At 36.2% G+C, this 22,850-nt stretch overlaps 1 protein-coding gene across 5 annotated transcripts in view; it reads right to left on the minus strand.

Moving 5' to 3' along the window:
- The window catches only part of LOC133539883 (CUGBP Elav-like family member 3), a 130,517-nt gene that overhangs the window by 26,855 nt on the left and 80,812 nt on the right, over positions 1–22,850 (minus strand). For all 5 annotated transcript variants that reach the window (XM_061882173.1, XM_061882175.1, XM_061882172.1 and 2 more), the window contains exons 6-13: positions 21,389–21,468; positions 16,305–16,448; positions 11,341–11,485; positions 11,104–11,253; positions 8,839–8,898; positions 6,598–6,702; positions 4,654–4,797; positions 3,297–3,429 (exon numbers count right to left, since the gene is read on the minus strand). In XM_061882173.1, coding sequence (XP_061738157.1) covers positions 3,302–3,429; positions 4,654–4,797; positions 6,598–6,702; positions 8,839–8,898; positions 11,104–11,253; positions 11,341–11,485; positions 16,305–16,448; positions 21,389–21,468 — 956 coding nt within the window. In that variant the 3' untranslated portion in view covers positions 3,297–3,301. The remainder of the gene's footprint in view (positions 1–3,296; positions 3,430–4,653; positions 4,798–6,597; positions 6,703–8,838; positions 8,899–11,103; positions 11,254–11,340; positions 11,486–16,304; positions 16,449–21,388; positions 21,469–22,850) is intronic.

A 22,850-nucleotide genomic window follows, 5' to 3' on the forward strand; every position in this document is an offset into this window, starting at 1 on the left:
GGCATAATAATGTGTTAATTCCACGACTGTGTATATTGGTTGATATCAGAATCGGTAATTAAGAGTTGGACAATATCGGAAAAAAAAGCCATTATCGGACATCTCTAGTTACAGCTGATAACTTCAAACATATTGTTGTTTTCTCTCTCACGGGGATTTCACAGACGATGTACGTCATCGCATGGTGGACAACCGCGGTTGCTCTTAAAGGCGGCTAAATGTGCGTTTTGGAAAACATTTATTTTTGTGGACATGGCCTAAAATTCATCCCTGTAATATATTCATCAAATATACATATAAACTTATACAGTTCTAGTCAGAAGTTTACATACACTCATGCAACGTACATGCAAAATGCTGAATTAATTTTGACATAAAACTGATATAATCGTACAAATTTATAACTAATAAGTGGCGATGAAGGTTAAAGAATGTGTTTCAACTTGACAAGGCTAAACCCAATTAACTTCTCGTTAGTGACCATGATTGACTGCAGCTGGTAACGTCTCTCTGGCAGCGTCAAATGATTTTTTTTTTTTGTCAATCAATACACCGACACAAACACGAGCTACGCCTGCAGCTTAGGTGACTGTATTGCGATCGCTCCTCTGCATAACATTTCACACACTCTCACATTGGAGAGAGGCCAAAGTAATCGGCAAAGCCATCGTTTAATTCAGGGGTTCTTAACCTTTTTGACCCGGGGGCCTAACTTTTCCACTACAGAATAAAACATTAACAATGAATTGGTAATCTCACTCTTGAGTTTAATAGTATTCAATAATTATATCTAACCTACTTACAGTTTACAAACTTTTCAAATGATATGAAACCATGTGTCAATCATAAAGATTATTATCTATTTAACAAATAAACCTTAGGCTTAGGTCAGGCTGATTAGAAATATAAGTACTAACCAAATGTACTGCGTAAGAACACTATATAAATAAATGAAAAATATATTTACATGCAATTATGTCGCTGCAAAATAATGAAACTAAATTAACAATGGATATATACACTGGCAATAAAATTAAAGAATAAATACGAATACAGTTTCACCATGTCAGTCATCATTTTTGCACTTTAAGAAACTTCTCTCTGACTTTAGCTCGAGACTTCTTGTTTGTTAGAGATTGTCATTACTGCCACAAGTGGTGGAAAAGTGTATTACAATTTTTTTTTTTTTTTAGTGGCCAATCAATGACCGCAAAGTTGTATTAAATGATTACGAAACACTGGTTTAATTAATGCGCCTAATCCTCGGCACGCGATACAGAAAACGGGAGAAATTGTGAACATGCGACCATGCAGTGACATAAACATGCTCTTCATGTAAGTAAGGTTCCTGAGATAAGGCTCTTTAGTCTGATAAAAAATCGATACGAAATGTATCCTTAAAGGGAAACTGCACAATTTTTTTTAGAATTTTGCCTATCGTTCACAATCACTATGAAAGACAAGCATTTTTTAACGCATTCTAAATATTAAACAAACGTAAATAACAGTCCGCTTACAATGGAGCCAATTGGAGGTCCGCCTTCCGACCATAAAACCCAATAAATAACCCGTCCAAAAACCACCAACAATACTGCATATAATGACTTGAATATCATCAAGTATTAGTGATGTTATTATAAGCGCTAACGCAGAAGAACTATTAATAGCGGCGCCGTGATAACGAGCTTGTGTGCCTATATTAACATCATCGAGTGGTAAGCTGCTTCCTTGCTTCCTTACTTTGGATGTTTATTGTAGATCATTAATCATGCCTCTCACCTGGATAGTAGAAGGATGAGGACGTATTCCGACAAGTTGGTACACTTTGACAGCCAATTTAGACCCGTTAATGGCGAGAACGACAAGAAAAGACGCTTGGTTCCACCCCCATTTTCTTTGCGAGGATTATAAGTCATTCTTTAATTAAATAGGAATTTATGGACATCCTAGCAGTCGGCATCCTGATGACAACAGACCTTGTACAGTAAGTGATGTTTTATTATGTTTGTTGTTGGGTTGTACGGTATACCGGCATTGGAATAGTACCGCGATACTAATGAATCATATTCGGTACTATACAACTTCTAAAAAGTACTAAAAAGTCGATACGACTATGATTACAGCGATCATTTTTAGCATCACAAAACATTTTTTCATTTTTAAAAAATATATATTGTGTTTATAAACTCAGGAAATATGTTCCTGGATATACGATGACTTTGAATATGACCAATGTATAATTCTGTAATAATTTGGTATCAGATTGATCCCCAAATTTGTGGTATCATCCAAAACTAATGTAAAGCATCCAAACAACAGAAGAAAAAGTGATGATTACATTTGAAAAGAAGTGTAGATAGAACATGGTAAAAGAGAAAGCAAGCAGATAATAATAACAAGTACATTAATAATTCATTTTCTACCGCTTGTCCTTACTGCATACGTCAGCAGCTAAATTAAGAGCCTTTGTTTGTTTACTTACTACTAAAAAAACAAGTTGTCTGGTATATTCACTATTTTATTTAAGGACAAACCTGCAATTAGAAACAAATGTTTAATGTACCATAAAAAGTTTTCTTACAAAATCCAATAATGGAATTTTTGTGGTGCCCTTTATTTAGAAAAGTATCGAAAAGTAACGAAAAGTAACGGAATACATTTTGGTACTGGTACCAAAATATTGGTATCGGGACAACACTAGTTTGTTGGCTCTGATTAAGTCTGCAGCAAGAAGTCATCAAGGATGTTGTTGAAAAAACAGCAAACTTTGTGATGCGTTTTTGAAATTAATGCGCTGCGTATGCTTAAAAATGAGCAAAATACGTAAATAATGAATATTATTATAAACGTGCCTGTTACTACATTACCTGTATATTTACAATGGAGGTGTTTGGATGTTTTAAGAGGCTTTTTCCAGCAGACTTTATATCACATTTACATCATTTAATATTTAGAATGCATTTATTGTTCTCTTACATAAGGATTGTGAATGATAGGCAAAATTCCAAAAAAAAGAGCAGTTTCCCTTTAAATGACCCTTGTGCAATCTGGCATTATATAGAAAATAAAATGATAATATTGATACAAAGAAATACTGCATTCATTCCCGTGATGATTGTATGTAAACTTCCACTGAGTGCTGCACCTAATTAAAGTCAATTTACTGTGAGTTTTATTGACAGGAAAAGCAGCCAGCTAAGAACTGAGTTCTCCGTTACATCCACTGACTTGTTAATGTTCACACACATTATAGCTGCTGTGGACCTTGTCTCCTCATCTATCTCTATGCAGCTCACCTCCTTCAGTAAGGTCTGTTGGCGTCCTTCGGCCGCTTCAGCTGCACCTTCAGTCTCTTCATGCCGATCTGGAAGCCGTTCATGGCCTGGATGGCAGTTTGAGCGCTAGACGGGTTGTCAAAACTCACAAAACCTGAGGAGCAACGTGGAAGTAGGAAGCAAGGCATTGGCGAAGGAGAAACTGCGGCATTTCCAATGCTGGGAGATGTTAGTGCTCAGCAAAGTAAGTTAGCTTAATACTGCCTTATGAATCTCAACAAACCATCATAACACCCGTTTATCTATTAAGGGGGGTGTAAGCAGCAATGGATACTGTACCCAATGAGTTCCTAATGATGTCATAATAACATTGGGCCCCATTCAGCAATAAGTTCCTAACTTTTCCTCTTATCTTTCTTCCTAGGTGATTTCCTAAGAGGAGTTCATTCAAATTCATGACGTGTTCTTAAACGGCCAAATTGTTCCCACCTGCTGTTCTTAAGTTCCTGAATGCCAAATAGTTAGCTCGTGCCTGTCTATCATAATTTGCATACAAACGCGCCCTCATTTCCCCAATATGCATATGTAACACCCTTAATTCTGTAATTTGCTCAGGTAAACCCCTTAAATCCCCATATAAGGGCACAAGTCCGTTGGAAAAGCCGGTAATCAAACACGGGGATAAAACACAAGCAGATTACAGAAGAGAAATTCGTATCAAGCCGCGGGGGAAATACATAATGTCAAAACGTACGTTTAAGAAAGGGGGGACTGCTGAGGTAGCCTAAAGCGTTCAAATAAATATTCGTCACTTCGGGCAAATAGGTCTACATGGTCGTGAAACATCCGCTCCGCTATCTATCTATCTATCTATCTATCTATCTATCTATCTATCTATCTATCTATCTATCTATCTATCTATCTATCTATCTATCTATCTATCTATCTATCTGTCTATCTGTCTGTCTGTCTGTCTGTCTGTCTGTCTGTCTGTCTGTCTGTCTGTCTGTCTGTCTGTCTTTCTGTCTATCTATGATATTAATTTAACATTACACAATAGAAGTAAGGGAATTTGTCACACTTAAGAACAAATAGGGCACCCTACGAGTGCTCTAGAGCACTCGTAGATTTTGTTCTTACCTACGAATAAATCCCAGCTAAGAAAACATTGGTGAATACAAAAATCTCCTCAAAAACTTCAAAATGGTCCTAAGAACAAAATGTGTTCTTAAGAATGGTTGCTGAATAGGGCCCAGTGATTATTTTGGGACAAAAGTAATATAAAAGTAATACATAACCCATACTTCACGATTTGCTAAGACGTGTGCTGCTTTACTAATAGTCGAAATAACCACTTATTTTCGGTGTGTGTGCTCACCGAAGCATTTGCTTTGGTTGGTGGCGCGGTCAACAAAGACCTTGGCTGAGATGACGTTTCCGAAGGGCAAGAACATCTGCAGGATTTCAGAGTCAGTGAACTCCTGAGGAAGGTGGTAGATGAAAATGTTGCATCCTTCAGGACCTTTGCATAAAGAAAAGAGAGGGCAAACCATACAGAGGGTATTTACAACATACGGTCTACGGACAACAGCATTGAGACACATTTTTAATAGCTGAAGTTGTGCAATTACATATGAAACAAATATCTGCTGTTAGGGCTAACGACTTCTGTTCAATTTCCGCAAAAAACAAGTTTCGGCTCAGCTAACATTTCCGATATGAGTGCTCCGATACGAGCAGTCTTGCAGCGCTATTAATCGTCCATGACAGCTAAATGTCCGCCAATAAGCACACAAGGTTGATCTTGTATTTTAGTCATTTAGTCGGCTACAAGGAGCTATCAGCTACACAACAGCTAAGCATATAATAACAAACACCTTAAACGCGAGTTTCCCTAAATTAACAATATTTCACTCTCGAATAGCACATTGGTAAATATAAATGAGTATCAAATAATAAATTGCATATTACTTCTACATACAAAATCTCCAAAACAGAAGCAGGAACAAACGTGTCCGTAGCATTGAACTTACTGCCTATTGTCGCCACTAAATGTCGTCAAAAACAAACTACCACTCCACTTCGTAATCAGAAATCTGTCAAAAGGTTAGTGTTTTTCATACCTACCGCTGTTCTCTGAACTGTTTCAATTGATCAAACCATATCTAACATTCCACACAAAAAAATTATAAAAGAATACAGTGGGGCAAAAAAGTATTTAGTCAGCCACCGATTGTGCAAGTTCTCCCACTTAAAATGATGACAGAGGTCTGTAATTTTCATCATAGGTACACTTCAACTGTGAGAGACAGAATGTGAAAAAAAACAATCCAGGAATTCACATTGTGGGAATTTTAAAGAATTTATTTGTAAATTATGGTGGAAAATAAGTATTTGGTCAACCATTCAAAGCTCTCACTGATGGAAGGAGATTTTGGCTCACAATCTCACGATACATGGCCCCATTCATTCTTTCCTTAACACGGATCAATCGTCCTGTCCCCTTAGCAGAAAAACAGCCCCAAAGCATGATGTTTCCAACCCCATGCTTCACAGTAGGTGTGGTGTTCTTGGGATGCAACTCAGTATTCTTCTTCCTCCAAACACAACCAGTTGAGTTTATACCTAAATGGATACATGGATGATGCAGCAGAGGATTGGGAGAATGTCATGTAGTCAGATGAAACCAAAATTTAACTTTTTGGTATAAACTCAACTCGTCGTGTTTGGAGGAAGAAGAATACTTAGTTGCATCCCAAGAACACCATACCTACTGTGAAGCATGGGGGTGGAAACATCATGTTTTGGGGCTGTTTTTCTGCTAAGGGGACAGGACCATTGATCCGTGTTAAGGAAAGAATGAATGGGGCCATGTATTGTGAGATTTTGAGCCAAAACCTCCTTCCATCAGTGAGAGCTTTGAATGGTTGACCAAATACTTATTTTCCACCATAATTTACAAATAAATTCTTTAAAATTCCTCCAATGTGAATTCCTGGATTGTTTTTTTCACATTCTGTCTCTCACAGTTGAAGTGTACCTATGATGAAAATTACAGACCTCTGTCATCATTTTAATTGGGAGAACTTGCACAATCGATGGCTGACTAAATACTTTTTTGCCCCACCGTTTAGTATGATTCGTGCTAATATCGGATATGATCGACAAACACCGAAGGAACCAATTCGGTATCGTACTGGAAGTGAAAAGGTTGTATCGGGACATCCCTTCCTGCTACAACTACCTCACAAGCAATTATGAAAATCCGGGTACAGTAAATGCATCGTTTTCACAATGTAGGCTAAATCCAACTTTTCTGGACCTTCACGCTGTTGTAGCTGCTGCGGCTGCTGGGGCTGCTGAGCTACCAGAGTGGGCTGATGAGGGAACGGCTGCCCCACCAGGCTGTAGGCGGCAGGATAGGTGGCTGCGTGGTAGAAGAACACAATAAAGGACAGCGGTGAATATCATCACAAAACAATGACATTTCTACAACTTACAAAACAATGACATTTCTACAACTATCATCTAAAGTGTCATGGTAATGTGAAACGTATAGAGACAGCCAAATCCCGATAAAATAATTCCTCATTGTTTGCATATTGTGGACTAACATGTTAGGGCTGCGAATCTTTGGGTGTCCCACGATTCAATTCCATATCGATTCTTGGGGGTCACGATGTGATTCAAAAATCGATTTTTTTTTCAATTCAACACGATTTTCCACTCAAAAAAGATTTTTTTCCCGATTTAAAAGGATTCTCTATTCATTCAATACATACTATTTCAGCAGGATCTATCCCAGTCTGCTGACATGCAAGCAGAGTAGTAGATTTTTGTAAAAAGCTTTTATAATTGTAAAGGACAATGTTTTATCAACAGATTTCAATAATGTAAATTTGTTTTAACTATTAAACGAACCAAAAATATGACTTATTTTATCTTTGTGAAAACATTGGACACAATGTGTTGTCAAGCTTATGAGATGCGATGCAAGTGTAAGCCACTGTGACACCATTGTTCTTTTTTTAAATTTTTATAAATGTCTAATTATAATATCAATGAGGGATTTTTAATAACAGCTATGCTGAAATTATAACTAATATTGATACTGTTGTTGATAATATTCATTTTTGTTTCACTACATTTGGTTTGTTCTGTGTCGTGTTTGTGTCTCCTCTCAATTGCTCTGTTTATTGCTGTTCTGAGTGTTGCTGGGTCAGGTTTGGTTTTGGAATTGGATTGCAATGTTATGGTATTGCTGTGTATTGTTTTGTTGGGTTGATTTAAAAAAAAAAAAAAAAATCTATTTTTTAAAAATGAGAATCGATTCTGAATCGCACAACGTGAGAATCAGGATTCAAATTCGAATCAATTTTTTCCCACACCCCTACTACATGTACCAAGTTATATGGCAATCTGAAATGTTTGAAACTGTAGCCTATAGGCATACCTTGGTAAAATGCTCAGCATGCTCTACATGGGTCTGCTTCTGTCTCTGGCCATGCTCCCTCCTCCCCAGCAGACGATGGCGTGGAACACCGCAGAGGCCACCACAGTGTATATGTTTATTTTACTTTTTATTCATAGCTTTTTGTATAAGTGTCTGGTTGTATCTGCTGCTTTAATGTCTTTAATGTCCTCTGTGTACTTTGATGTTTGATGTTTCCCTCTTACACACATGTAAGAGGGATGTGTACTATGTCTATAAGTTTTTGTTTTTTTCCCTTGGCCTCAGTCTGCACCCCCACTCCAGGGCCTAGTCTAAGACCGATTTTTTAAAATTTTATTTTAATCTTCTATTTTTTCTCCCATCTCCCCCTCCCCCCTTGTTTACCTGTATGTCATCTTTTTTGTAAGGGGCGCTGGAAGCCGGCAGACACGTCAGCGATCCTGTTCTGTCTCCCTGTAATGTTTGTCTGATCTTGAATGGGATTGTGCTGAAAATTGTAATTTTCCTGAAGGAACTCTCCTGACGGAATAAATAAAGTACTATCTAATCTAATCTAATCTAATCTATTTATTTTCACCAGTGTAACCATTGCTAGCGTTGGTCGTCGTTGGTTTCAGTCTTTGTTTTCTGATAGTACTGACAATAACCATATGATTGCCATTTTTTTGTGATTTTTAATGCAAGCATGACCTACTTCTTCCTGATAATAGCCTCATTCATGTGTAAAATGTCTTGGTTAGAGATTTATCATTGACAAAATGCTTGTCTATTTAGCAATTATGGTACCACATCCGTGGTCCCCTCCAAGGTTTCTCATTGTCATCCCATTGGGTTCAGTTTTTTCTTGCCCCGATGTGGGATCTGAACTAAGGATGTCATTGTGGCTTGTGCAGCCCTTTGAGACACTCGTGATTTAGGGTTGTATAAGTAAACATTGATGATTGATTGAAAAACACTGCCCTATGGTACCTATCCCTTTTCGCATCAACATTTGAACTTTTTCACCTTACATTACCAATTTTTGCTCTCTTTTCCCACATTTTTGTTGAGTTTTTTTATTGGAGTTTAGACACTCCTGCACCTGTTGAATGTGTCACGACAAAGCCTCACCTGTGTAGTGTTGCATGCCCGTGTAAGCTTGCTGCAGGGGGTCCAGGACAGGACTCTGAGCTGTGACACAAAAACATCATCACCCATGACTTTTTAGCAGCACAATCTAAATCACACACGGTGCTGCTTCATTTCATCTGCTCTTAATTTCTTTTTGACTGTACTTGAATGTATAATAGACTGTATTTATATTATTCACATGTGACTAATGCTGTATAATAGACGGTATTTATGTTATTCACATGTGAATAATGCTGTATAATAGACTATTTCAATTATTCACATGTGAATAATGTTGTATAATAGACTGTATTTATATGAATAATGCCGTATAATAGACTGTATTTATATTATTCACATGCGAATAATGCTGTATAATAGACTGTATGCTGTGTAATAGACTGTATTCCTATAATTCACATGTGAATAATGCTGTATAATATACTGTATTTCAATCATTCACATGTGAATAATGTTGTATAATAAACTGTATCTATATGAATAATGCTGTATACTAGACAGTATTATATTTTTCACATGTGAATTATGCTGTATAATAAATGACAAATGGGTTGTACGCGCTTTTCTACCTTCAAGGTACTCAAAATAGACTGTATTTATATTATTCACATGTGAATAATGCTGTAAAATAGGCTGTATTTATATTATTCACATGTGAATAATGCTGTATAATAGACGGTATTTATATTATTCACATGTGAATAATGCTGTTTAATAGACTGTATTTATATTGTTCACAAGTGAATAATGCTGTGTAATAGACTGTATTTATATTATTCAGATGTGAACAATGCTGTATAATAGAGTGAATTTATATTATTCACATGCGAATAATGCTGTGTAATAGACTGTATTTATATTATTCACACGTGAATAAGGCTGTATAATAGACTGTATTTCAATTATTCACATGTGAATAATGTTGTATAATAGACTGTATTTATATGAATAATGCCGTATAATAGACTGTATTTATATTATTCACATGTGAATAATGCTGTATAATAGACTGTATTTATATTATTTACATGTGAATAATGCTGTATAATAGACTGTATTTCAATCATTCACATGTGAATAATGTTGTATAATAAACTGTATTTATATGAATAATGCTGTATACTAGACAGTATTTATATTTTTCACATGTGAATTATGCTGTATAATAAATGACAAATGGGTTGTACGCGCTTTTCTACCTTCAAGGTATTCAAAATAGACTGTATTTATATTATTCACATGTGAATAATGCTGTATAATAGACGGTATTTATATTATTCACATGTGAATGATGCTGTTTAATAGACTGTATTTATATTATTCGCAAGTGAATAATGCTGTGTAATAGACTGTATTTATATTATTCAGATGTGAATAATGCTGTATAATAGAGTGAATTTATATTATTCACATGTGAATAATGCTGTGTAATAGACTGTGTTCATATTATTCACATGTGAATAATGCTGTGTAATAGACTGTATTTATATTATTCACATGTGAATAAGGCTGTATAATAGACTGTATTTCAATTATTCACATGTGAATAATGTTGTATAATAGACTGTATTTATATGAATAATGCTGTATACTAGACTGTACTTATATTTTTTCAAATGTGAATAATGCTGTGTAATAGACTGTATTTATATTATTCACATGTGAATAATGCTGTATAATAGACTGTTTATATTATTCACATGTGAATAATGCTGTATAATAGACTGTATTTATATGAATACTGCGGGATAATAGACTGTATTTATATTATTCACATGGGAATAATGCTGTATAATAGACTGTCTTTTTTTAAAATAATGTGGGATAATAGACTGTATTTATATCATAATAGACTGTATTTATGTTATTCACATGGGAATAATGCTGTGTAATAGACTGTATTTATATTATAATAAACTGTATTTATATTATTCGCATTTGAATAATGCTTTATAATAGACTGTACTTCTATTATTCACATGTGAATAATGCTGTATAATAGACTGTATTTATATGAATAATGCGGGATAATAGACTGTATTTATATTATTCACATGTAAAAAAAATATATACTTAAGTGTTTATTAATTATTGTAAGCGAACTATGGTGCTGAATTTCCCCCAGGGATCAATAAAGTATTTTCTATTCTATTTTATTGTGATTACACTTGCATGTGAGCAGGTGGCCTGCCAGAAGCAGTTCATACCTTCAACGGTACATTGGATTTTATGGCTGTACTTTACCTTGATAGGCATGGACCCCGTTGGTGTACAGGGTCTCGCTTGCTGATTGGCCGTTAGGTGGCGCTGGCACTGAGGGGTAGCTGCTCAATGCAATTGGTGGCGGCAGGGCAGGAACCGGCGTGGCTGCCATGGAGGGCGGAGTGTTTGTACCTGTAAAAACAAAACCAAAATAAAAACTTCATCCAATAGTCTCCTTCAAGCGAATGGCTGAGTCTGGCATGTCCGCTTTCTGGCTACCTGAAGAGGGGGTGATGGATGCGATCGGCATGGCAATTAGGCTGCTGGGGTTGAGGGCAGCCAGCTGTTGCATCTGAACGGCCGCCACTGTGGCAACAGGAGAGAGGTAGGCTGATTGGGCCACCAGCGCCTGCTGTTGCATCAACTGGGAGGGGTTAGGAAGTTAGTATTGATCTAATCACAACTTAAAATGCTATTCAACAAAGCAAGACCGTTCACTTCCAATGTTTGATTGATCTTTTTTTCCCCCCAATAGAAGCATACAAGAAATGATGATATAAATATGATTGTCAGCTGGAAAAGCACAGAAGACGATGGACCTGATCTACTAAGATCCAAATATAACGCGCTGAACAGCATGTGCAAAAACCACAAAATTGAACTATTACTAAGACTCTTTGTACAATTGATAAAGAGTGCAACACGTTTTTTGCATGTACTATGTGGCTTTCACCATGGAAACACTCATTTACTGCACATTCATGTTATGCTCCTCTTACTTGCGGCATTTTGTTATATTTTGAATCATTCAGCAGACACTGCATATGTACCCCTTTTTTCTGGGCATTTTAGATTCAGACTTCGACAAACTTTATTGATCCACAAGGGACATTGTTACACACAGTAGCTCAGTTACAAAGGGTGGAAAGGGTAATGATGGAAAGGATAATGCACACAAGGGCACAAAAAGAGGGTTAAAACAAAAGGCATAAAGTAGACTAAAAGTGTACCATAGTAGCAATATAAGATATAACATACATGTCATATTTACTGAATGTGAGTGTGAATGTTGTCTGTATCTGTGTTGGCGACTTGTCCACCTTCCGCCCAAATGCAGCTGAGATAGGCTCCAGCGACCCCCCGCGACCCCGAAAGGGACAAGCAGTAGAAAATGGATGGATGGATATTATATACTGTATATAATATATACTATACTGTACAGTGGGGCAAAAAAGTATTTAGTCAGCCACCGATTGTGCAAGTTCTCCCACTTAAAATGATGACAGAGGTCTGTAATTTTCATCATAGGTACACTTCAACTGTGAGAGATGGAATGTGAAAAAAAAAATCCAGGAATTTTAAAGAATTTATTTGTAAATTATGGTGGAAAATAAGTATTTGGTCAACCATTCAAAGCTCTCACTGATGGAAGGTTTTGGCTCAAAATCTCACGATACATGGCCCCATTCATTCTTTCCTTAACACGGATCAATGGTCCTGTCCCCTTAGCAGAAAAACAGCCCCAAAGCATGATGTTTCCACCCCCATGCTTCACAGTAGGTGTGGTGTTCTTGGGATGCAACTCAGTATTCTTCTTCCTCCAAACACTACCAGTTGAGTTTATACCAAAAAGTTCTATTTTGGTTTCATCTGACCACATGACATTCTCCCAATCCTCTGCTGTATCATCCATGTATCCATTTTGGTATAAACTCAACTCGTCGTGTTTTCACATTCTGTCTCTCACAATTGAAGTGTACCTATGATGAAAATTAGAGACCTCTGTCATCATTTTAAGTGGGAGAACTTGCACAATCGGGGGCTGACTAAATACTTTTTTGCCCCACTGTATATACTATTCTGCCATGTTCGTCACCACTGTTGTGTCCCTGGGGCAAGACCCTTTACCCACCTGCCCCCAGTCCCACCCACACTGGTTTAAATGTACAGCAGCTTAAAGATGTAGATAATGGGTTTCATTATGAGTCTCGAGAGAAAAAGGACTTTTATGAGTGGGGCTTTTAGCATCTCCCCAAATTTTCGAGGGGCATTTTTTTAACCGTCATTTATTTAAAAAAAAATTGGGGGAAAATATTTCCTACAGTATTTTGCCCCCCCCCCCCCCAAAAAGAAAGGTTTTGACAAAAAGGGCATAAAATATACAAACAAATGTTATATCAACAGATCAGATAAATTGACCCAGAGATACAAATGTTGAATTAAAAAAACTAAAACATTCCTAAACCACCTATTTTTATAATATTTCTGACTGAGACCCTTCTGGATGCCTGGGACCAAACTTGAGGGGGGCCCTAAAGGTTACAAAAATCCTATATCAATCAATCAAAGTTTACTTATATAGCCCTTAATCACAAATGTCTCAAAGGGTTGCACAAGCCACGACGACATATATTGTATTAGTTTTGAAAATAAAAACTATCACAATGGCCCCCGACTGCTTTGACTTTCAGTGTGCGGCCCTCAGTGTAAGAAGTTTGGACACGCCTGCTTTAGTAGATCAGGACTTATAAGTCCCAACAATCATCCTCCCCAACTGCTAATGATACAAAATATGTACACAATAAAAAATGCTGGGTTATTTTGATAACCCAATTAATGGGTTGCTAGTGTTGGGTTACATTTTGGAGTTAATTTTATGAAGAGCAATCCATTTTTTGGGTTATAAGGGTATTGTTTTAACTGCATTTCTGGGTTTTCAAAATTATGAACCATTTTTGGTTTGTTTTTCAATGAGTAACGCATTTTTGGCCAAAAGGATTTTTTTTTTTAAATAAAAAGTTACTTTTTTCTTAACGGGGATTTTATTATGGATCAATCTCGTTAAACATTATTTACAATCACACATCTTATGTACATGAAAATATTTGAGCATGCTGTATATGACAATTATGACCATACACGGCAATTCTTGTAAAAAAAAAAGGTCACTCATATCTTGCTTTTGAATATATTTTAATGGAATAAACATAATTTTGATCAGTATTTGGGAAGGAGTAGGACAAACCAGCAGTAAAATGTATATTTTTTAACCAACTATTAGGTCAAGGAGCGCTGAATTGTGCAACCCAATAGTTGGGTTGGGAACGACTCAAAATTGTAGTCAGCATAACTCAGCTCTTGTGTTAAATGAATTCAACCCAATAGTTGGGTTATGAATCAACCTACATTGAGTTAGCATAACTCAACTTTTGGGATAAATAATTCAACTCAATAGTTTGGTTGGGAATAACCCAACATCAAAGTGAACATAACTCTGCTTTTGTGTTAAATAAATTTAACCCAATAGTTGGGTTATGAATAACCCAACATTGGGTTAGCATAACTCAACTTTTGGATTAAATAATTCAACCAAATAGTTGGGTTGGAAATAACCCAACATTGTAGTGAGCATAACTCATCTACCAACATGGAGTTAGTACAACTCAATTTTTGGGTTAAATAAATGGTAAATGGGTTGTACTTGTATAGCGCTTTTCTACCTTCAAGGTACTCAAAGCGCTTTGACACTACTTCCACATTTACCCATTCACACACACATTCACACACTGATGGAGGGAGCTGCCATGCAAGGCACTAACCAGCACCCATCAGGAGCAAGGGTGAAGTGTCTTGCTCAGGACACAACGGGCGTGACGAGGTTGGTAATAGGTGGGGCTTGAACCAGGGACCCTCGGGTTGCGCACGGCCACCCTCCCATTGCGCCACGCCGGTTAAATAATTAAACCCAATAGTTGGGTTGGGAATAACCCAACATTGTAGTGAGCATAACTCATCTTCTGTGTTGAATACTTTCAACCTAATAGTTGGGTTATGAATCAACCAACATTGAGTTAGTATAACTCAACTTTTGGGTTAAATAATTCAACACAATAGTTGGGTCGGGAATAAAACAACATTGTAGTCGGCATAGCTCAGCTTTTGTGTTAAATAAATTCAACCCAATAGTTGGGTTATGAATCAACCAACATTGAGTTAGCATAACTCAACTTTTGGGTTAAATAACTCAACCCAACAGTTTGGTTAGGAATAACCCAACATCATAGTGAGCATAACTCAGCTTTTGTGTTAAATAAATTCAACCCAACATTTAGTTAGCATAACACAATTTTTGGATTAAATGATTCAACCAAATAGTTGGGTTGGGAATAACCTAACATTGTAGTGAGCATAACTCATCTACCAACATGTAGTTAGTGTAACTCAACTTTTTGGTTAAATAATTAAACCCAATAGTTGGGTTGGGAATAACCTCATCATTTTAGTGAGCATAACTCATCCTTTGTGTTAAATACTTTCAACCTAATAGTTGGGTTATGAATCAACCAACATTGAGTTAGCATAACTCAACTTTTGGGTTAAATAATTCAACACAATAGTTGGGTCGGGAATAAAACAACATTGTAGTCAGCATAACTCATCTTTTGTGCTAAATAAATTCAACCCAATAGTTGGGTTACGAATCAACCAACATTAAGTTAGCATAACTAAATTTTTGGATTAAATAATTCAATCCAATAGTTGGGTTGGGAATAACCCAATATTGTAGTGAGCATAACTCAGCTTTTGTATTAAATAAATTCAACCCAATAGTTTGGTTACAAATCAACCAACATTGAATTAGCAGAACTCCACTTTTGGATTAAATAATTCAAACCAATATTTGGGTTGGGAATAACCTAAGATTGTAGTGAGCATAACTCAGCTTTTGTGTTAAATAAACTCAACCTAATAGTTGGGTAATGAATCAACCAAAATTGAGTTAGCATAACTCAACTTTTGGGTTACATAATTCAACTCAATAGTTTGGTTGGGAATAACCCAACATTACGTTATCATAACTCAACTTTTTGGTAAAATAATTCAATGGAAAAGTTGGGTTAAAAAAATAACCCAAAATGTTAAGTCAAAATAACTCAAATAAGGCGTTTGTCCTTTTTTGAAACAGCAGTTGGGTTCAAATTGGGTTATTTTTTAACCCAACATTTTTTAGTGTGTACTCATGAAACTAAATACCAGTTTGGTTGGGCTTGAGCTACTTTGCATCAAACATGACCCATGAAAGTTTCAACATATTAAAGAAGAGCTCTTAGTACATATTTGTGTACATTAACAAACCTGATAAGGATATTGTGAAGTAAATGCTCATTAGCTTGGACGAATTCTCCTCTCGGTTTGAAAACTTGAATCAGTTCCTAAGTGTGAAAAGAAACTTGTGTGCTCACAGCTTGCGTGTAGGCGTTGTAGGCTCCGATGTGCAGGGTCATGGGACTGATGACTCCCAGCTGAGAGGCCACCTGCTGCATCCGCCGAAGCCCCCGCTCTTTCTCCGAATCGGCAAACTTCACAACCAGACTGGATGAGGCTCCCTGAAGGGTGGACAAAAAAAAAAAAAAACGGTGTCCAATTTGCAGACATACTACAATACACACGCTTTGTTGTTGTTTTACTCATCTTCTTCTGAACAGACATTTTGCCAAACTTGGATATTTATCACGTTTCATGTGTCAGGTAAACTGCAACAAATGGTGCCATACGGATCCCTTTCCTACTGTACATACGCTTCGTCATAGTCTTGTACGGTAAAAAAAAACATGTTCCGATGTCACAGTGCACTACAGTAACGTTACCAGAGAACACCCATCCATCCATCGTAAATGGCTGATTTATTTCCAACAAAAATTAACCAGAAACGCCGATAACGGATATCATAGACGCTTACATCATTGTTTACATTCAGAGAATTGAGAATGCTCCGACATTTCGGGTGGGAAATCCGACCTCGAGGGGCGTTCCAGTTGAAACTTCAGACAAGGAACTCGGATTTTAAACTTCTCAATAACAATGGAACACACCATTACTGCTATTTAGCTAACTGGTAGCATGCTAACTGTTAGTATTTTAGCTATTTTGTGTCAAAATGAAAGTATTTACAGTGGGGCAAAAAAGTATTTAGTCAGCCACCGATTGTGCAAGTTCTCCCACTTAAAATGATGACAGAAGTCTGTAATTTTCATCATAGGTACACTTCGACTGTGAGAGACAGAATGTGAAAAAAAATCCAGGAATTCACATTGTAGGAATTTTAAAGAATTTATTTGTAAATTATGGTGGAAAATAAGTATTTGGTCAACCATTCAAAGCTCTCACTGATGGAAGGAGATTTTGGTTCAAAATATCACGATACATGACTCCATTCATTCTTTCCTTAACAGGGATCAATCGTCCTGTCCCCTTGGCAGAAAAACAGCCCCAAAATATGATGCTTCCACCCCTATGCTTCACAGTAGGTGTGGTGTTCTTGGGATGCAACTCAGTATTCTTCTTCCTCCAAACACGACAAGTTGATTTTATACCAAAATGGATACATGGATGATACAGCAGAGGATTGGGAGAATGTCATGTGGTCAGATGAAACTAAAATAGAACTTTTTGGTATAAACTCAACTCGTCGTGTTTGGAGGAAGAAGAATACTGTGTTGCATCCCAAGAACATCATACCTACTGTGAAGCTTGGGGGAGGAAACATCATGCTTTGGGGCTGTTTTTCTGCTAAGGGGACAGGACGATTGATCCGTGTTAAGGAAAGAATGAATGGGGCCATGTATCGTGAGATTTTGAGCCAAAACCTCCTTCTATCAGTGAGAGCTTTGAATGGTTGACCAAATACTTATTTTCCACCAAGATTTACAAATAAATTATTTAAAATTCCCACAATGTGAATTCCTGGATTTTTCCCCCACATTCTGTCTCTCACAGTTGAAGTGTACCTATGATGAAAATTACAGACCTGTGTCATCATTTTAAGTGGGAGAACTTGCACAATCGGTGGCTGACTAAATACTTTTTTGCCCCACTGTACACGGCATGATGTATTAACACTATAGAACTGCTGAAGCACTTTTGGTTCTTATGATAGTAGAGCACTATGCAAGGGGCTCGCATGCTAACTTGGGGTGTCAAAAAATATATTTAATTGACTAAAACAAATCAAAAATCTATTCAACAAAATCAAGCAACTCAGTTGTCTTTTAAGTCAAAGTAATTTATCAGAGCTGTTTATCTATTTTATTGATTAATGTAGTTACGCATAGAATTGGCACCCAATGTTATTTTAAAAAAAGTTTTGATTTTAAGTAAAGAATCATCATGAAACGAAAATAGTTTTGAATCGAGAATAGAATCCTAACCCCTAGTAATAGAATCGAATTGTCTGGTGCCTAAAGGGTCACAGCCTTAATACTAACTGTTAGCTATTTAGCGGTGTATAAAAATACACTGCTAAATATATGCCACTTGCCAAGATTTAAAATTGTATTTCGGGAAACTTCCTTAGTTTTAAAAGCTGTCACAATTTTTTTGTCATTGACTAATATTAATTTTAAACATGAATGATTATATTTTGACACTCAGAAAAAAATCCTGACTTTTTGACAGAAATAATCCCGATTTTTTGACAGAAATAATCCCGATTTTTTGACACTGAGAAAAAATCCCAATTATTTGACACAAAAAAAAAAATCTCGATTTTTTGAGACTTGGAAAAAATCCTGAATTTTTGACACTTAGAAAAAATCCCAAATTTTTAACACTTAGAAAAATCCTGATTTTTTTGACAGAAAATAATCCCGATGTTTTGACACTTGGAAAAAAATCCAGATTTTTTGACACTTAGAAAAAATCCAGACTTTTTGACACTTAGAAAACATCCTGACTTTATGACACTTAGAAAAAATCCAGACTTTTTGACATGTAGAAGAAATCCTGACTTTTTGACACTTGCAAAAGTCCCGAATTTTTGATACTTACAAAAAATCCCGAGTTTTTGACAGAAAATAATCCCGATGTTTTGACACTTTGAAAAAATCCTGACTTTTTGACACTAGGAAAAAATCCTGACTTTTTGACACTTAGAAAACCCCCCGACTTTTTGACACTTGGAAAAATCCCGAATTTCTGACACTTGGAAAAAATCCAGACTTTTTGACACTTGGAAAAAATCCAGACTTTTTGACACTTGGAAAAAATCCAGACTTTTTGACACTTGGAAAAAATCCAGACTTTTTGCCACTTAGAAAAAATCCAGACTTTTTGACACATAGAAGAAATCCCGACCTTTTGACACTTAAAAAAATCCTGACTTTTTGACACTTGGAAAAGTCCTGAATTTTTGATACTTCCAAAAAATCCCGATTTTTTGACAGAAAATAATCCCGATGTTTTGACACTTAGAAAAAATCCTGACTTTTTGACACTTGGAAAAAATCCAGATTTTTTGACACTTAGAAAAAATCCAGACTTTTTGACACCTGGAAAACATCCTGAATTTTTGACACTAGGAAAAATCACGAATTTCTGACACTTGGAAAAAATCCAGACTTTTTGACACTTGGAAAACTCACGAATTTTTGATACTTGCAAAAAATCCCGATTTTTTGAAAGAAAATAATCCCGATGTTTTGACACTTTGAAAAAATCCAGACTTTTTTACACTAGGAAAAATCCCAAATTTCTGACACTTGGAAAAAATACAGACTTTTTGACACTTAGAAGAAATCCCGATTTTTTGACAGAAAATAATCCCGATGTTTTGATACTTAAAAAAATCCTGACTTTTTGACACTTGGAAAACTCCCGAATTTTTGATACTTGCAAAAAATCCCGATTTTTTTGACAGAAAATAATCCCGATGTTTTGACACCTAGAAAAAATCCTGACTTTTTGACACTTAGAAGAAATCCCGACTTTTTGACACTTAAAAAATCCTGACTTTTTGACACTTGGAAAACTCCCCTAATTTTTGATACTTGCAAAAAAAATCCCGATTTTTTTGACAGAAAATAATCCCGATGTTTTGACACTTGGAAAAAAAATCCTGATTTTTTGACACTTAGAAAAAATCCTGACTTTTTGACACCTAGAAAACATCCTGACTTTTTGACACTTGAAAAAATCCAGAATTTCTGACACCTGGAAAAATCCAGACTTTTTGAAATTTAGAAAACATCCTGACTTTTTGACACTAGGAAAAATCCCGAATTTCTGACACTTGGAAAAAATCCAGACTATTTGACATTTAGAAGAAATCCCGATTTTTGGACAGAAAATAATCCCGATGTTTTGACATTTAGAAGAAATCCCGACTTTTTGACACTTAAAAAAAATTCTGACTTTTTGACATTTAAAAAAAATTCTGACTTTTTGACACTTGGAAAACTCCCGAATTTTTGATACTTGCAAAAAATCCAGATTTTTTGACAGAAAATAATCCCGATGTTTTGACACTTAGAAAAAATCCTGACTTTTTGACACTTAGAAGAAATCCTGACTTTTTGACACTTAGAAGAAATCCCGATTTTTTGACACTTAAAAAATCCTGACTTTTTGACACTTGGAAAACTCCCTAATTTTTGATACTTGCAAAAAATCCCGATTTTTTGACAGAAAATAATCCCGATCTTTTGACACTTGGAAAAAATCCAGATTTTTTGACACTTGGAAAAAATCCCGATTTTTTGACACTTAGAAAAAATCCTGACTTTTTGACACTGAGAAAACATCCTGACTTTTTGACACTTGAAAAAATTCAGAATTTCTGACACCTGGAAAAAAATCCAGATTTTTTGACATTTACAAAAAATCCAGACTTTTTGACACTTACAAAAAATCCAGACTTTTTGACACTTAAAAAAAAAATTCTGACTTTTTTGACAATTGGAAAAGTCCCGAATTTTTGATACTTACAAAAAATCCCAAGTTTTTGACAGAAAATAATCCCGATGTTTTGACACTTAAAAAAATTCTTACTTTTTGAGATTTAGAAAAAATCCAGACTTTTTGACACTAAGAAAAAATCCTGACTTTTTGACACTTAGAAAACATCCTGACTTTTTGACCCTTGGAAAAATCCCGAATTTCTGACACTTGGAAAAAATCCAGACTTTTTGACACTTAGAAAAAAATCCAGAGTTTTTGACACTTAGAAAAAATCCAGACTTTTTGACACTTTGAAAAAATCCAGACTTTTTGACACGTAGAAAAAAATCCAGACTTTTTGACATTTACAAAAAATCTATTCTAATTTAAAAATGTTCAAATTGAGAAAAAAAACCCTATTATAATAATATGGTTTCGACCATATAGAAAATCTTGTTTAATTTAAGGATTTCTAGATATACAAATCTTAATTTATGATGTTTATCAAGTAATACTATCAGTCTATGCAGCTAGTTAATTCCACAATTTTTTGTATTTGTTTTCCTAAAACCTAGTAATTTTTTCTTATATTTTTGCAGTTAAATGGACTCACCGGTAGAGTGCGGCTTCCATGGAGAGCGTTGATAGCAGCCTGGGCCTCGGCGTTGCACTGGAACTTAACAAATGCACACCCTAGAAGAGACGACACCTAATCAAACGTGGCCTCACACACTGGATATGTCCGTTTAAAAATACATTTGACACCGCCCTTAAATCGAGTGCTTCATCAGTAACCTTGGCGTCATTAAACATGGTCCAAGAAACATGCAGTGCTTCATCAATCACAGCCTGCAAGCATCATTAGCAATGACCCATAAAACCTATTGCACCATTAGTCATGCTTCGGGCAACAGACGCAGGAAAACCTCGCGTCTGTGTTTGAACATGGCAAATATCATTAGCGTTATTACACATAATAGTCAACCCCATTCCCCGCAGGCAAGAACGCTGGAGGTGGAATACTCAAGGCTGCTACAGAGCAGGCGTATCTACAGGTGCAATCATCTGATCCAACTTTGCAGACTTATTTAGCTTTTATGTGTTTTGGATAATACACAGACTTGAGCTTAATATACAAACCCCAAAACCAGTGAAGTAGGCACATTGTGTAAATGGTACATAAAAACAGAATACATGATTTGCAAATCCTTTTCAACCTATATTCAATTGAACAGACTGCAAAGACAAGATACTTAACGTTTGAACTGGAAAACTTTATTTTTTGGCAAATATGAGCTCATTTGGAATTTGATGCCTGCAACATATTTAAAAAAAGCTGGCACAAGTAGCAAAACAGACTGAGAAGGCTGAGGAATGCTCATCAAACACTTATATGGAACATCCCACAGGTGAACAGGCTAATTGGGAATAGGTGGGTGATATATAACAAGCAGCTTCCATGAAATGCTCAGTCATTCACAAACAAGGATGGGGCGAGGGTCAGCACTTTGTGAACAAATGTGTGACCAAATTGTCAAACAGTTTAAAATAGCATTTCTCAACGAGATATTGCAACGAATTTAGGGATTTCACCATCTACGGTCCGTAATATCATCAAAAGGTTCAGAGAATCTGGAGAAATCACTGCGAGGCTGAAAACCAACTTTGAATGCCCGTGACCTTGGTTCTCTCAGGTGGTACTGCATCAAAAATCGACATCAGTGTGTAAAGGATATCACAACCTGGGCTCAGGAATACTTCAGAAAACCGCTGTCAGTAACTACAGTTGGTCGCTACATCTGTAAGTGCAAGTTAAAAATCCACGATGCAAAGCCAAAGCCATTTATCAACAACACCCAGAAAAGCCGCTAGCTTCGCTGGGCCCGAGCTCATCTAAGATGGACTAATGCAAAGTGGAGAAGTGTTGTGTGGTCTGACGAGTCCACATTTCAAATTGTTTTTGGAAACTGTGGAGGCTGTGTCCTCCGCAACAAAGAGGAAAACAACCACCCGGATTGTTATAGGTGCAAAGTTCAAAAGCCAGCATCTGTGATGGTATGGGAGTGTAATAGTGC

Source organism: Nerophis ophidion, linkage group LG21 (assembly GCF_033978795.1).
Source record: "Nerophis ophidion isolate RoL-2023_Sa linkage group LG21, RoL_Noph_v1.0, whole genome shotgun sequence".
NCBI classification, from domain to species: domain Eukaryota; kingdom Metazoa; phylum Chordata; class Actinopteri; order Syngnathiformes; family Syngnathidae; genus Nerophis; species Nerophis ophidion.